Here is a 16,731-nt window from a genome sequence, read left to right as displayed (position 1 = left end):
CAGGACTTAAAGGATCTGCTACTAACATCTTGGTACCGGATACCACAGTACACCTTCAGGGGTCTAGTGAAGTCCATGCCTCGATGGGTCAGGACAGTTTTGGCAGCCATAGGCGGACCAACACAATATCAGGCAGGTGGTCATAATAATATGTCTGATCGGTGTACACCAGAAACAGCCACTTTTCAGCCTTGCATAGCGACTAAATTGGTGCCAGATACAGGTTTAAATCATTGAGGAAAAATATCTTTGTGCATGGAAGAGCAAAAGGTGTAGTCTGTCAGCAAGATTATTTAGTCTGGAGTATAATTAATTTTTCACAGAAATGAGCTCAGGAAATGTTGCCTACAATGCCAGCATTTGCCATGCATCCAAAAGCGTATACAAATAGGTTAAGAATTTGATTGTTGTTCATTGATATTTTTAGGAGTTCCACAATACGCATCTAGAAAAACCAAGGTTAATAATATGGCTCACACAGAAAACTGTTTGGTCCTAGTTAGCTTAAAATGAATACTCCTATGGTGTGTTTTAAAATCAGAACTGTACTCAGTATTTATTTGCCTGTTTTTAAAATCTATCAACCTTCACTTTCTTCCATTTAACCATCCTTCCATCACTCATCAGTGTGCTGAATGGTGGCTTTCTTCTCTTTGGCTGTACTTCTGATGTAGGAAGCCCCAGGAATTTCTTATAGCAGCTGTCTGGGCCCATTATAGAAATACTTGTGGACTGTCAGCAGCTGCCTAATGAGGTGCAGCTGATGGGGTGAGCTTTAACACCTTGACCCCAACTATTTAATGGAATGAAGCCAGGCCAACAGTGGAAGAGCTCTACATGTTCTAGCATGTCTAGCGGAAGCCTTGAGGGATGCCCACTTCCAAATGTCAAGCTTAAATAAAAACTGGACAGGAAACTCTTCAGACATACTGGGCTGATTTGACACTATAAATCCTATATCAGGTGCTGGACAGATTTCCAGATACTTTTCAACCCTACTCACTATGCAGTTAGTTGAGATGTAAGAGCCGTAGGGTAAGTCAACCCCCGGCTTCATTTTACAGATTCTCACTCCCTTTGTAGTTAAGACATGACTTAGCCAGGCATGTCATACTCTTATTTTCAGAACGTTACACTCGAAAGTAGCGCTAATTTTAGAAATTTTAATGGACAGATGTAAGGTGAAAATACAGACGATTAAAGCTGGGAATAAGAAAAATAAACAATTTTTAAATTAACATTTCATTTCCTATTTGTGTGAATGGAACATATGAAAACATCAAAATAAAGCCTAAGCTTGCTAATACAAACAGACAAAGCAACTTTAGCCAGAAACCAAATAAACAGATTGGACTCCTCCGGTTGGCACATTTTCAGCCAATCAGATTCTTTGCCATGCAGCTTTAAATGGATAAATGGGTATTTGACAGATTTTAGAAAGAGGCCAATGGGAGCCTTTGAGAAAATTGCTTACCAGTAATTAAATGTTTTATTTGATTAAAGCTAAATTCAAGACAAATTTTGAATTCAAAGAAAAATTTGGAGGGTTACTTCAGAGGTTGATTATTGAATTTCACTGTAATGATGGCAAGGTTATGGTGATTTTGTCACATAATTAGAAGTTTTAATTTTGGTGGCAAATAAACATTTTAAAGACGAAAACTAAAAACATATTGACATATTGGCATACGCAATGCACACGGACAAAAAAAGACAAAAAACAGAGTTTGATGCTGACCATTTAAAACACATATTCAAAGAATATCAAAATGCTGTCAAAAAAAATCATCTGAATACGAGCAGATGTAGACTTCTAGAGAGATACACTATCAAAGCCAGGCTGATTTCAGCAGTATTTGCCATGCATATATCATACGGTTTCAGATTTAAAGCAGGAAAAACAACAAATGCTTAATTACATTTAGATTAACTTTACTAAATGACATACAGACTAAAAGACTAAACATTGTTAAACTCACTTTGCCATCGTTGTAGAGGTTAGGGTTAAAGCGCACACTGTGTCCGCCGGTGGTCTCCAGGTTGACCAGTGGAGGTGAGTTGGGATAATCTTGGGGGAAATAAACATCGAACTCGAAGCAGCCATTGGCGTACGGGGTGTCGGCTGGACCTGTGATGAGAACCTATAAACACATGCAGGGAAAAGATTTAACACAAACAGCCCAAGAAAAGGTAGCAATTAATCACACGCTGGCAGAGGGTTAATTAAAGAAAGGTGGACACACTGATAACAGTAAGTTTGGTATAAACAAAGGCCAAATTGTAAAAATATTAATGGAGAAATGGTGTGGACCCTCTTTCAGGCTCTTCTACAACCCCAGTAATGTAATTAGCAAACGAGCTAAGTGTGAAATGAGCACAGAGAAAGAGACTAGTTCCATCTATAGCACCCGTGGTACTTGTGGCAAATTCCAATTTATTTTCTCACTAAATGAGATTAGTTTGTGTTTCTAAACAAATAACATAAATCAGCAGTAATGCCTCTAATATCAGTGAGCTTCCACTTACAGGAGTGGTTTCAAGGATATAGGATTGAAGAACTAGTTGTACTAAAGCACCTTGTTCAAATGAATTGGGAAATCAAACCTGAAGAATGAACAGTAAGCAAACATGAATATTGTGTATCTAATGTAGATTTGCTAGCGTCATGACTTGAACAGAAATTTCTAAGGGAGCTCACTATGCAACTCCGTCTGTGGGCTAATGAGCTAACAGCTAGCTCACAAGCAACCGCAGATCACCAGCCAGTCCTGAAAGTAGTTTCAATATCAGCAAGTGACCTGGATCAAACTTGAACTGAGAATTTAAAAACATTCCTACTGAACACAGTCTAGCACGTCTGCACAGCTGATATCAGCGATAAGCATAGAGGGATTCCTCCATCTACATCAGACACATCCCAGGATAATGTGCGACTGTGTTTTTCTTTCACAAAAATGATAACATGCTGTCCTTCCTAAAAACCACCACATTGGTCGTAAACAGTGTTGCCAGTTGTTTTGGAGGACACCGACTTTCATTTGCACATTTCATTGCAAGTTTATTTTGAAAGTTAATTTCAGTTTTTGTAACAAGACTATTAGTTTTGTGATCACAGTGATTTCAAAATATATGACGATGATAGTAGATATTAGGTTTTTTGTTGTCTTTCATGCTCACGTATTTCCACTTTTTGTAGGTGTTTTAACAATGCAGTTACATGGACGTTGGCATGCAGCAGTGTGCTCATGGGTTTCTATTTTCATACCAGCTGTGTTGTTGGCATGTTGCTTTCTTGTTTTTCAACCAAAATCCAGTTCAACAGATGAAGATTTTGACATTTAGTAAAGGAGACTTTACCATTAATCAACTTGTGGGTTGAGCGCCATTTTTTAAATGTCACAGGGGAAATGAGTAAGAGCTGTCAATGACAAGTCATATGGTCCACACATCAGACACAGAAACACAGATTTCCTTATGGAAGTGGAGTCTTGGCTTATTTTCAAAGTAGTGGCTTTGGATTGTCACACGGAACATCCCATACAAACCAAGCAGTTTAACCAAATACAAAATCACTCTTACAGTTCACAACAAAAGGCAAAGCAGACATCAAAACCAACTCTGAATGCCTCAGATTTAAAAGTAGACAGCAGGACTGGACCCAGTATAGTTGATGAGGATCTGAAGCGGTACATTACCTTCATGATGTCCAGTCTCTCCTCATCACAACGGACAAAGACGCTGGAGGATGATGACAGAGGCAGAGAGGTGGACAGGGTGACGGCCTCCTGGGCGAGGCGGCGCGATCTGGCTGCGCTGTTTGTATCGCTGGCATTCTTAACCTGAGACATGTAATGGTAGTTAACCTTGAACATCAGCTTACCGTCCTCGTCCTCTGAGACCATTTCAAAGGTGTCTGCATGGAGAGGAAACAAGAGCAAGGAAATTCAGAGTATGAGGGGAGAATTTCAACATCCAATCATACATTTAAACACATCCTTACTGTAACATAATTCAATAAAAGCACAACAATTCAATAAAAGTATTGATAAAAGCCAGAAGAGACATTGAGCAGTTACAGTATGCTGTCTAGCAGACGCTTTCTTAAAATTATAGCATTAAAAGGAAGCTGTGTAAGTGTGTCAGTTATTGCAAAATGCAACATTGGTTCAGAATTTAAGATCACTTCTCAATTAGGCTGAGGTTATACTTCCTGAGGACATGAGGGTCTACATGGCGTAAGTCTTGAAAACTTCCCAAGTCCCTCCGCACACATCTGCATGTAGCCCATTTCTGTTTGTGCTTAAAAGGGACATTTGCAGACAAGCAATGTAGTACAATAAAAAACAACTATGCATCCCTATGTGTCCATAGCTGATCCTGTGCGCAACTGCACCAGAGTATGATCAAGGGTTTAGTCTGCTGTGTCAGTGGTAGACAATGATCTGGCTGCACCTCACTGTCATTCTGCTGTTAGGGAGGGACAATAGAACATGCAACAGACATGCATGTTGGCGCTAACTTGCTAGTCAGTTCTTGCTAAAAAATAAAACCATGCAATTTTTTCTGCTGTATGCTGTAAACAAAAAACACCAAACAAATAAAAAAAAGCATTCCACCGCTTAGCTTTAATTTATAAAGCAAACTCTTCACACATCTATTTCATTAGGAAGGTGCGTAAGAGAGGGAAGGGCACATCCAACCGGTACAAAAACAGACTCCTGCACACTGTCCAACTTGCAATTTACTAATGCAATGTTTTGATATTGGAGAGAGTCCCAAAATATTGCAATAAGAAATTTATGGTTAATAAAGAACATTTTTATAAATGTTTTCAGGTATGTAGAAGGATTTTTTTTGCAAAAAGCTAAAATAAAAATAAAGTTACTGTTAACTAGTGCCTGCAACTTAGTCCGTTAGTTTGGTTACACAAAAATTATATTTCTGTAATAAACACTGGAAGCTTAATTCCTGGATTTAATTATTTTCAATCACCTCATAAACAACTAAGTAAAAATCACACTACAAGTGTAATTTATCTCTCCTCTTGGCTAAAAAGGGCTATTAAAAAGCTTAAAATAATCACCACTTTAACCTCACACAGTTTCAATGATAAAGTGAGGAGGCAAGTCCTCAGCTGCATCCAAATGAAGCCCTTTATCCGTCTTGAGACGTTGTCTGCACACTGAAGCAAGACTGTTTACAGTCCCGTCAGTAACAATTACTTTAAACATCAAGCTGCTTACAAAATCAATTGCAACACAGCACAAGCAGAGTAATTAATCGTGACATGGTTGATGGAGAGTGATGGACAAGACAAAAAGGATGAGCAGGATGGGGAAGTAGGCTGATTCTGACTCCCTTCCTGAGTTTGGGTATGCAGGCATTATAGAGCATATCAGTCAGAAGAGGGAGACAGAATAGAGTGTGTGAGTATGAGGGGGAAGTCTATTTATAAATGTTGGATATAGCCGTTACTTTTGCTAATGTACTGTATGTGCACAAACAACAGGCACTGATGCTCTGTATTGTATGTGGTTATTTGTAATATATATATATATATACATATATATATATGTGTATGCACTACCATTTTCAAAAGTGTGGGCCACTTAAAAATGTCCTTATTTTTGAAAGAAAACATTTTTTTCATTGAAGATAACATTAAATGAATCCAAAACAGTGTCCAGACATTGTTAATGCGGTAAATGACTATTCTAGCTGGAAATTTTTAATGGAATATCTCCATAGGGGTACAGAGGAACATTTCCAGCAACCATCTCTCCTGTGTTCTAATGCTACATTGTGTTAGCTAATGGTGTTGAAAGGCTAATTGATGATTAGAAAACCCATGTGCCATTATGCTAACACATGAATAAAAGCATGAGTTTTCATGGAAAACCTGAAATTGTCAGGGTGATCGCAAACTTTTGAACGGTAGTGTGTGTGTCGGAATAACCATGCAAGTAAAGACATAAACTTACCAAACTGTAGTTTTTTCATAGCAGCCACATATTTTTCCTCTAGAGAGCGGAGTATGGACAGGGGCTTGGGTCGGCTTGACACCTTCCTTGAAGACTCCACTAGCTTTCTCTCTGTTAAGAAGGTTGGGATGAAAAATCACAAAGGCCGGAGTGAAAAAAAGAGCAGAATGTGGATGATGGCATTCAGTGTATAACCGTGGAAAACAAACATCTGCTACAAAACATTGTTCCTTGTGAAAATGACATGGGGCTATTTACGTATAATTAAGTTATCTTAGAAAGACACCTGCTGAAATCTTAGCACTTATCTTTGTCAAACACACCCCCATGGACACAGACATGAAAATAAAGGCAGCTAAGTGAAAACGTCTAAAACAAATTCAAAACCTACAAAAGTTTCTATTGAACTCATTTTTTAAACAACATGACCGCGTAAGTCCATTTTAATGTTTTGTGACTTCCATATCTTGTCTGGGATAAAGAATTATCCTGTACAATCGGTTGATGGGAAAGTATAAAGATCATTTCATGCATTCACTGTTATATAAAAACATACAAATGGATCGTATAGTTACGCTCAAAATGATTCATGTCCATGTCAGGTTTAGATTAATAGTGAATTTTTATATGAACAATAGGTTTCTCCTGGCTCAGTGTGTAACAAAAGTCAGCAATACATGATGTTAGAGATTTCATTGATAAATTATAACTATGTCCTTCCAACAAAATATGCCATCATGATGATTCATACTCTTTCTCATTATCGGTGACAAAGCTGTTATTTTCTGCTAAATCAATCAAACAGTTCTTCACACACCACCATGATGGACCATTAGGATGCTTCTCTTTTCTTTCACCAAACAAGAGTCATATCCCTGTGTCCAAACAACTATATATTTTTGTCTCGACTAGAAGGTTTCTTTTGTTGTCCAGGTGTGCTTTGTGTTCATGTTGTGTAGAAGTGGTCCTCCTTGGGCAGCATCCATGGAGACCAGCCATGTTTAGTGTCTGCTGGAGTGTCGGATTGAGATGTTGTTACCAGAGCTGCTCAGATTCATCACAATTGTCTTAGTGCTGATCCATAGATTCTTGTTGGACTCTACCATTCTCGTCAGCACAGGGCTCACTTTTAGCTTCCTACCATTGATGTTCGGCACTGTGGCCACTGCCTAGTTAAAATAATTGCATTTGACTTTATTGTCTTTCCTCGTCTTGTGTGCAGCCACAGCGTCTTTATCTCAGTGATGGATCCTAATAGCAGCGCACTGAGCTCTTTGGCTTTAGACATGATTTGAATTTGACTAGCAACTGACTAAAAAATTACTACATGAGCTGTTCTCAATTCAGAGTGTAACAGAATGCCCAAAAACATGGTAGAAATGACCAAGACATTTGAAATTTGGTCAAAGTTGGTAAAGTTTGAACATCGGAAGCATGACATTTTTAGCAAAACACACAAAAAGCTCTAACAAAACACTGATGCAGCTCAAAAAATATGAGCACTGTGATAATGTGAATGTTTTTGTCTTCCAATTCAAAAGTTTAATTTTCATATATTTTATATTGATTATTTGGAAAGCTCAATATTTCAAGACTCTGTTGCTTTAATTTCATGATTATGGTTTGTAGCTCATGAAAATCCCAAACCTGTTATGTAAAAATTTTGATTGATTTCCAACTGAAATGAAAAATTGTCTTTAATTTGAAAGCAGAGTACTTTGGACCAGTGAGCAACAGTCCAGTTCTTTTTCTCTTTAGCTCAGGTAAGATCTTCTGACAGTTTCTGGTTCAGGAGTAGCTTGATATTAGGAATCCAACAGTTGAAGCTTCTTTCCTGAAGACATGTTTGCTTGGAGGCTCTTGATGGACTGACACCAGCTTCAGTCTTAATGAAGCTCTTCCAAGTCTTGAATCAATTTTTCTTCTCAAGGCTACAATCACCCCAGTTGCTTGTGCACCTTTTCACACCAAAGTTTTTCCTTCCATTCAACTTTTTATTAATATGCTTTGATACAGCACTCTGCCAACAGCCAGTCTTTTCAGAAACGACCCTCTGTGGTCTGTCCTTCTTGTAGAAGGTGTCAATGATCGTCTTCTGGACAACTTTCAAGTCAGAAGCCTTCTCCATGATTGTGGTTGCATGCACTGGACTAGAAAAAGAGATACACTGTATTTATACTGCTTACATAATATTTAAGTCAAACTCAAAATGAAATGTTCTAATATGTAGAGATACAGTTCCTTGAGCCTTAAGCCATATTCTTCTAAATTAATCAAAAGAAGAAAATAGTTCATTTTATGTGTAATGAGACTCGAATATATATATAATTTTGTCTTTCCTAAACAAATGATTGAAAAAATTACATTTTTTTTGTCATGTTCTATTCTTTTGGAGATGCACTAGTAGTTGAACTGTATCACTAACATTTCTGACACAGTGTCTTACTGCCTTTCTTTACTTGTCACTTTGTCAGTTTCAGCCAGAAGGAACCTGCTGGGCAAATAAAAATTACAATAAATCTAAATTTGGCGTGTTTATGAATAATGTGGGGCTTGACTGTGCGTTTCAACTGTTTATGGGTGTCACAGTTTTATTTTCTTCAATATTATCTTAAAAGCTTAACGAAAACTTGATGAACTGGGTTTTTCTCAAGCATTCAACCACGGACCGACTTTTCCATATCTACCACAAAGGCATATTTAAAGAGTAGCACTACAATGAAAACTCACAACAATAAAAACTGCTCCGAAGAACACATGGGTGGTTGATCTGTTCAATTAGTATGATGCCTCAGAGGAATATTTCCTTTCTGGTTTAATATTGTCCTCCATTGGTTTGACTATGGCCTCTCTTCAGATTTTTGTTACAGCCTCTGTTCTAATACAATGACTATACATCTGTTAAAAGTCACATGCTGGAAGTTCAACCTGTACATATCTGCATGATGCGATTCTAGAAGCCTTTATTATATGGATTTCTTTACACAAAGTGACATTACATTGATCTTTATCCGTACCCGCAACCCTAATGGCCAAACCCACACCTAACTGATAAGCTAGATGACCGTTTATGTGGATCGAGCATAAAAATTCACTGGAGGGAGCTGGAAGAAATGGGTGGGTGGGGAATAATTAATATTGTGTACTGTGCAGCAACAAGGTAATGGAGGAGGTGTAATGTTTCGTCATGCGGTGAACATTTTATTGATGGCACTGCTCTCTTAAGGTGAGTAATGACCAGCTTAAAGAATTGTCTCTCCCCCCCCCTCCCCCAACATGTCTGAACAAGATACGGCATGTGTGCTTTGTCCTTTCCAATTTTTCAAAGTCTGAATGTTGTGACACAGCTTGAACAGATGGTTTATCTTCTCTACATGACTCAGGAGGGATTTCAGAGCCTTGGAAAAAAAAATATGCCAAGGATTGTGGAGCATTTTTAGACACTAAACCTCCACAGTCTTCCAATGACCTCAACAGCTACAGCTGGAATATTAGAAGGAGATTTAGGCAACACCTAAGGGTGAATGTGACCTGCAGCATGAGACAGTTTGGTCTTTTGGTAAATTTAACTTACAAAAACAGGACAATGTTGTCCTTGATTGAAATTAACCTGTCAGTGTGCAGTCAATCACAGCTGAGGGAATTCAGCCTTTTGGTAAGCTAAACTTAGAGACCCATTTTCTTGTCCTTGCACCAAGAGCGCAGGACAGAGACAACAGTGAGGGTGTGAGAGAAAATGGATGAAGAAAGATGGGAGAGCTGGGACCTGCTGAAATTACTCAGTTCAAATTGAGAAACAGGAAATGAAAGAACTTGATGCTAACCAGCAAAGATTTTAAGTGAGGTAAAACAGAAGGATACAAATACAGTAAATGCTTGTTTTGGTGTCCAATTTAGGGCTTCACAAATTCTGACCCCAAAAAATTTTCACAAGAACATGGGTTTGTGTTACGCATCAGTTACAGGCACTGAACGCTGTACCCTAAAAGCATTCAGCTGTGATTTGAAGCAAACTGTGCCAAGAATCAGCTGCTACAGCTTTGGGCAATTAAAACTTATGTTTGTGCATGTATACATACCCTGGTTGGCCTGCCGTAGGCTGGTCGTAGCAGCATAGACGATCTCAGCTGTCCTCTGGATGTCAGGCACCAGCAGAGTCAAACCCTCAGGCTCTGGGTCTGAGCTATCAGACTTTGCCACACCTTTACTTTTATCTTTCTTTGACCTGGAACAAAAAAAAACACATGCTCAGCCATGTTGTGATGCTGCGTGGGGCTTGAAGACTTGTATATTAGAAAATTAGTCTTGTATGACAAAGCCTATTAACTTGGATGTTTGCTTCATGTTACAGATAGTGTAAATAATAGTGTACCTCTATGTGAGCTTGTGATAACTGTAGCTGTCCTAGTCAGTTAAAGGCAATGCATCACCATACACAATAGGTACTGATTGGCTCTTAATTTTAAGAGATCTCCATTCCTTGCAGACATTCCTGATAATATACCTGTAACAAACACTGGCCTCAATGTTAAAACTGCCTGCTTAATATTGTTTCCGTCCCCTTTGCAGCTCTAAAACAGCTCTGGCATATTGAGGCCTGGACCTCTAAATGTGTCCTAGAATACCAGGCTGGTGTCAGCACCATATCTTTTAAGCCCCGGAAGTTATGAGGTGAGGCCTCCATGGATCTGACTTGTTTTTCCTGACTTGCTTTGCATACATACTCAACTGGACTGAGATTAGAAGAATTTGGAGATCAAGTCAACAACTCTTTGTCTCGTTCCTCAAAACATTCCTGAACGATATACCAGTGTGGCAGGCAGCATTATCAACTAGAAAAGCACTCAGAGAGTGCAGACCTCTGCCAAGCATAGAGAGGAAAACAGGAAACCCATGCAGTAAAGGATCATGAGCTGGAATCGAATCTGCGTCTCTGACACAGTTCTGTTAACAAATCACCTTCTTAACCAGTTGAGCTAACCGGACACCTTGCTCCAATTTGTTGGACGACATACTAACCTATGATGTTTTTGTCATATTTTGGACCACATACTAAAACATACAAAAAAATTCAAAGTGATCCAGAATCCAGGATCCTTTCCAGATTGCCACCAAAATTAAATCAACTCTTCCTCTTACCCTAGTCTACATCCCCTCAAAATTTCATGTGAATCTGCCTAGGCATTTTTGAGTTATCTTGCTAACAGACAGACAGACACACAAACGCCAGGTGTCACATAACCTCCTTGGCGGAGGTAATAAGCCATCTCTGTCTCACTGACTTACTAGGAAGTACAAGGTTTTTTCCTGCAGTACCTTAAATGAACCATGCTGGCAGTAGGATGGCTGTGGCTGCAACATTCAACACAGACATCTAAAAATACCATCAGATACATCATTAATAATAAGGCAATCTGACATGTATGTATGCTATGTTATGTTTTGTTATGTAAACTTGAGTACAGCATGTTGTTAAGATGTTTAAAGCAGCTATGAGTAAGGGAGCTGGGCTCACTCATCTGGAGCTGGTGTGGTCACATCTCTTGGATTGACATGGACTTTTACGTATGTGTGTGTGTGTGTGTGTGTGTGTGTGTGTGTGTGTGTGTGTGTGTGTGTGTGTGTGTGTTCTTGTACTTGCTACATTGTGAGGACCATTTTCTGCATTTAACTATCAAAGTGAGGACATTTTTACAAAGTGAGGACATTTTGGCCGGTCCTCACTTTGAAACAGCCATGTTTGAGGGGGAAGACTTGTTTTTAGAGAACAGGTATGAGCAGAGGTTTGGTTAGGGTTAGGGTAAGGATTAAGTTTAGGCAATCAGTTGTGATGGTTAAGGTTAGGGTAAGGCTCTAGGAAATGCATTACGCCTATGGATGTCCTCACTAAGATAGAAGTACAAACGTGTGTGTGTGTGTGTGTGTGTGTGTCAGGTATTTCATTCAGAGCAAAGGCAGCAGTGTTTCATTTCAGCAATGAGATTCCTCCTGTGAGATTTAAGCCTTTGACCACTATAATATAACACAACATGGATGTGTGTCCCTGACCATCTCCAGCAGCAGCTCTGTGACTGAATCTCAGTGTGTTCTCCATGCCTCTTGGGCCAAATTGCATTTCCAAGCATGGACACAACTAGAAATGAAAGGATTCCCAGGTCAGCAGTACTGATTTTCTGCGTGTTACCTGAGCCGATTGGTGTATGTGTCCACACATGTTTTCATCTTCGCTAGTAGCATCCCAACAGAGGTCTGTCCCTCAGAGTGCTCTTCATCCTCCTCTTCCTCATCTTGGCCCGGGTCTCCCGAAAGAGGCAGCAGCAGAGGAACCAGGGCTGTGCAGGTGGAAATGGCCCTCAGCAGCTCGAGTAGTGCCCTATACAGGGGTACATGGCGTGCCATATCCAGAACTGCAGAGACAGGAAGGAGACAGTGTTAGATATTCAGTAGACTTAATGTGGACTTTAATACATCCCTGATCCAAGATAGTCATTCGACACATCATGGTCCAGCAACACTATGACTTCAATATTTCAGTCATAGACTAGCATATACAATTATGAAGAAAGTACTGACAATGTAAACAGACAGGGGGGTAGGCAATCCCCTTAGCCTGAATAACAGTTTATGCTCTATCAACCTGTTACTTTGCCAGAAAATTCTGGCTGTTGTACTGGTATTTTAGCTTCTGATGAGATCACACAGGAAGTGTTCCCATAGTGAGACACAAAACAAGTGCTATGAAAGAGCAAGAAAAGTCACTTTTGCATGCTCAGTGCCTATTATGCTTTATATGCGACCATAATTTACAAAATGAACATTATTTTGTATTCAAAGTCTTGAAACGAGCAACGGAACTAATAGGAAAATGTTTAAGTTTCTCATAGACTTCTACACAATCAGACCTCATTTTGAAACCAAAGGCGTCACCACCTGGTTGTTGTTAGAAAGAATACAGCTTCAAGTCACGTCCACATTGGCTTCATTTTTCAGTCCACGAGAAAAACACAGAAAACCATACAGACATTAAATAGATTGTGTCAAAAAAGACAAAATAAAACTGAAAACCAACACTACATTCACTTTCTTTTAAATGAACTACTAAAACCAATTCTATATGCTGTTCAGTCTAATCCTTTAACTATTAAAGAAAACACTCCATTCTCGAGCTCATGAAAATAACAAAACCATCTACACACGTGGACAAAATTGTTGGTACCCCTCAGTTAAAGAAGGAAAAACCCACAATTCTCACTGAAATCACTTGAAACTCACAAAAGTAACAATAAATAAAAATTTATTGAAAATTAAATAATCAAAAACAGCCATTACTTTTGAATTGTTGATTAACATAATTATTTAAAAAAACAAACTAATGAAACAGGCCTGGACAAAAATGATGGTACCTCTATAAAAGATTGAAAACTATTTGACCAGAGTGACATGATTAACTCAGGTGTGTCATTTAATTGACATCACAGGTGTTTCCAAACTCATAATCAGTCAGTCTGCCTATTTAAAGGGAGACAAGTAGTCACCCTGCTGTTTGGTGAAAAGGTGTGTACCACACTGAACATGGACAACAGAAAGCGAAGGAGAGAATTGTCCCAGGACATCCGAAAAAAAATTATAGACAAACATCTTAAAGGTAAAGGCTATAAGACCATCTCTAAACAGCTTGAAGTTCCTGTGACAACAGTGGCTCATATTATTCAGAAGTTCAAGACCCACGGGACAGTAGCCAACCTCCCTGGACGTGGCCGCAAGAGGAAAATTGATGACAAATTGAAGAGACGGATCGTTGGAATTGTATGCAAAGAGCCCAGAGCAACCTCCAAAGAAATTAAAGGTGAACTCCAAGGCCAAGGTACATCAGTGTCAGATCGCACCATTCGTCGTTGTTTGAGCCAAAGTGGACTTCATGGGAGACGACCAAGGAGGACACCACTGCTGAAAAAAACTCATAAAAAAGCCAGACTGGAATTTGCAAAAATGCATGTTGACAAGCCACAAAGCTTCTGGGAGAATGTCCTTTGGACAGATGAGACCAAACTGGAGCTTTTTGGTAAGGCACATCAACTCTATGTTCATAGACTCAAAAACCAAGCATACGAAGAAAAGAACACTGTCCCTACGGTGAAACATGGAGGAGGCTCAGTAATGTTTTGGGGCTGCTTTGCTGCATCTGGCACAGGGTGTCTTGAAAGTGTGCAAGGTACGATGAAATCTGAAGACCATCAAGGCATTCTGGAGAGAAATGTGCTGCCTAGTGTCAGAAAGCTTGGTCTCAGTCGCAGGTCATGGGTCTTCCAACAGGACAACCATCCAAAACACACAGCCAAAAACACCCAAGAATGGCTGAGAGAAAAGCGTTGGACTATTCTAAAGTGGCCTTCTATGAGCCCAGATCTGAATCCCATTGAACATATGTGGAAGGAGCTGAAACATGCCATTTGGAGAAGACACCCATCAAACCTGAGACAACTGAAGCTGTTTGCTCATGAGGAGTGGGCCAAAATACCTGTTGACAGCTGCAGAACGCTCATTGACAAATACAGAAATCGTTTAATTGCAGTGATTGCCTCAAAAGGTTGTGCAACAAAATATTAAGTTATGGGTACCATCATTTTTGTCCAGCCCTATTTCATTAGTTTGTTTTTTTAAATAATTATGTTAATCAACAATTCAAAAGTGATGGCTGATTTTGATTATTTAATTTTCAATAAATTTTTATTTATTGTTACTTTTGTGAGTTTCAAGTGATTTCAGTGAGAATTGTGGGTTTTTCCTTCTTTAACTGAGGGGTACCAACAATTTTGTCCACGTGTGTATCTCTGATCCTACAGTGATGCTGTATGTGGAGTGTACATCTGATCAGGGAAGATGAGGGAACAAAACTCAAGATTAGTTTGAGATCGCATGACTCCGGAGACTGCATGTATCACTGAAACACAACATGCAGACAAAATTTTGATAGAATGTATTTTTAAGTAGTAACTTTGTGAAAGACATTGAAAATAAAAATATTTTCAGCATGTTGGCCCAAGTTGGACTCAAAATGGAACAGAGCAATACTGTCAGTTGGTGGGAAGGAAACCATCAGTAAATATACTCTAAAATAAAACTGGAAGGTATTTTATTCTAACTAATGTATTAATTAGCCATAAACAACAATAGCCCAGAAGAGCTGTTTTTGAGAAAAGAGGTGAAATTAAGAAGGAATTCTGGACAATTATGGCGCTTAAATTATGTGAAGGCGCATATGGGAGGAAGAAATAGACAGTTTGGTACTGATGATATGTGTACGGTGTGTATCTGGGTAAGTGTGAAAGTCAATAGTTTCTCTCAGTCCTTTCCTAATTCACAAACCAAACGTGACAGCTCCTTCTTGGAACCCACAACTGAGACCCGAAATAACAGGACATGGATGGCCCTGCAGCCTGAGTCAGCTGGAAACGTGTACTAAATAAAGGTTTTGACGCTTTGGTCAAAGGATTAATACAAGATTTCCCGTCACAGTTTGACACCGTCTTCCTTAGAGCCTCTTCCCCTAGCAGAGCTTAAAAAAACAACTACATTTGGAGTGATCTAAGCAAACCCTGATGACAACAAGTTACCATGACTAGGAGAGAAGAGTTCAGCAACGGGATTGTGTCGATGCTGCAACAATATAACAAAAAACTGATTTGCACCTGTGATTTAGGACTCAGTGTGGGGTTAATTTTCAGTCACATTTTGTCAGTTGCATCAAGGAGCACTTGTACAGAAGCCAATCAAATAACTAGAGTCTGTTGAGACAGTGAAATAAACATGAACAGGCTAACCATGTAAGGCATATCATTTCCCAAGAGGGGAGTGGAGATACTTGTGTATCTATGTGCTTGCCTTGAAGTGTCAGCCTTAAAATAAATAGAACAGGTTTTGTTTGTGGCTCCCAGACTGTTTTACATTTATATTGAAATCCCTACCTCCCTACTGTCCTCTTCCCAGCATCTGCACAACACTGACCTCCCAGGGCTTTAATCTGCTTTCAAATCCTTTAACCACTGTCTCTTGATAGCACCTAGCATGGAATCCCAATCTTTTCTATCTATGTGATTACTCTAAGCAATTGCGTGTAACTCATCAGAATTCCTCCTCTTGCTCAGTGTCAATGTCAGACTTGTTTTTCCCTTGCACTCTGGATATTAACTGCCAAGAAGGCTATCCTGAAAAAGAAAGGGGTGACAGGGAAGAGGCAGGACATCTACAAACACTTACATACACACACCACATGTATGCATATGCTTAAGAAAATGGGTTATAAAGAAGAGCAGATCGAAAACAACGCTGCTGACCACCACTGACAAAATGTATTTGAATTGAGGCTGGGATTTTTAGGAGTTAATTTCGATTAAATAATTTCAGAAAAAATTAACGCATAAAAAAAAAATGACGCATTTAATTGCACCTTCCTCAGTTCCCTGGCACACTGATGCACATTGATACACACTCCAGTCCCGTAGGTGGTGGTAATGCACCTAAAGTGTGTTTGCCAGCCACGAGGAAGATGCTCAGAGCAATGTCAAGAAAGTTTGGTGAACAGTGATGGAAGACAAGACCGCACTGAGCTTGATGGGTGGAAAGTTTTCTTTTTAAAAAAAACTTCCCGATGGCAGCTTGGATAAAAGCGTGGTTGTGTGCAAATTGTGCAACAAAGAGTTTACTTATCAAATGCAGCACTTCAAGCCGACGGTATCGCCTCAATGCAAAA

General features: G+C 39.3%; 1 protein-coding gene across 1 annotated transcript in view; it reads right to left on the bottom strand.

Annotated features, from left to right (window-relative positions):
- Nucleotides 1-16,731, bottom strand: part of birc6 (baculoviral IAP repeat containing 6) — a 131,560-nt gene that overhangs the window by 24,687 nt on the left and 90,142 nt on the right. The window contains 5 exon segments of the mRNA XM_051959794.1: nucleotides 1,980-2,141; nucleotides 3,696-3,913; nucleotides 5,982-6,092; nucleotides 10,061-10,206; nucleotides 12,166-12,388. Of these exon segments, the coding sequence (XP_051815754.1) occupies nucleotides 1,980-2,141; nucleotides 3,696-3,913; nucleotides 5,982-6,092; nucleotides 10,061-10,206; nucleotides 12,166-12,388 (860 nt within the window).

Source organism: Acanthochromis polyacanthus, chromosome 15, assembly GCF_021347895.1.
Source record: "Acanthochromis polyacanthus isolate Apoly-LR-REF ecotype Palm Island chromosome 15, KAUST_Apoly_ChrSc, whole genome shotgun sequence".
In the NCBI taxonomy this organism is placed as follows: domain Eukaryota; kingdom Metazoa; phylum Chordata; class Actinopteri; family Pomacentridae; genus Acanthochromis; species Acanthochromis polyacanthus.
This window is presented reverse-complemented; position numbering and strand designations above follow the sequence as displayed.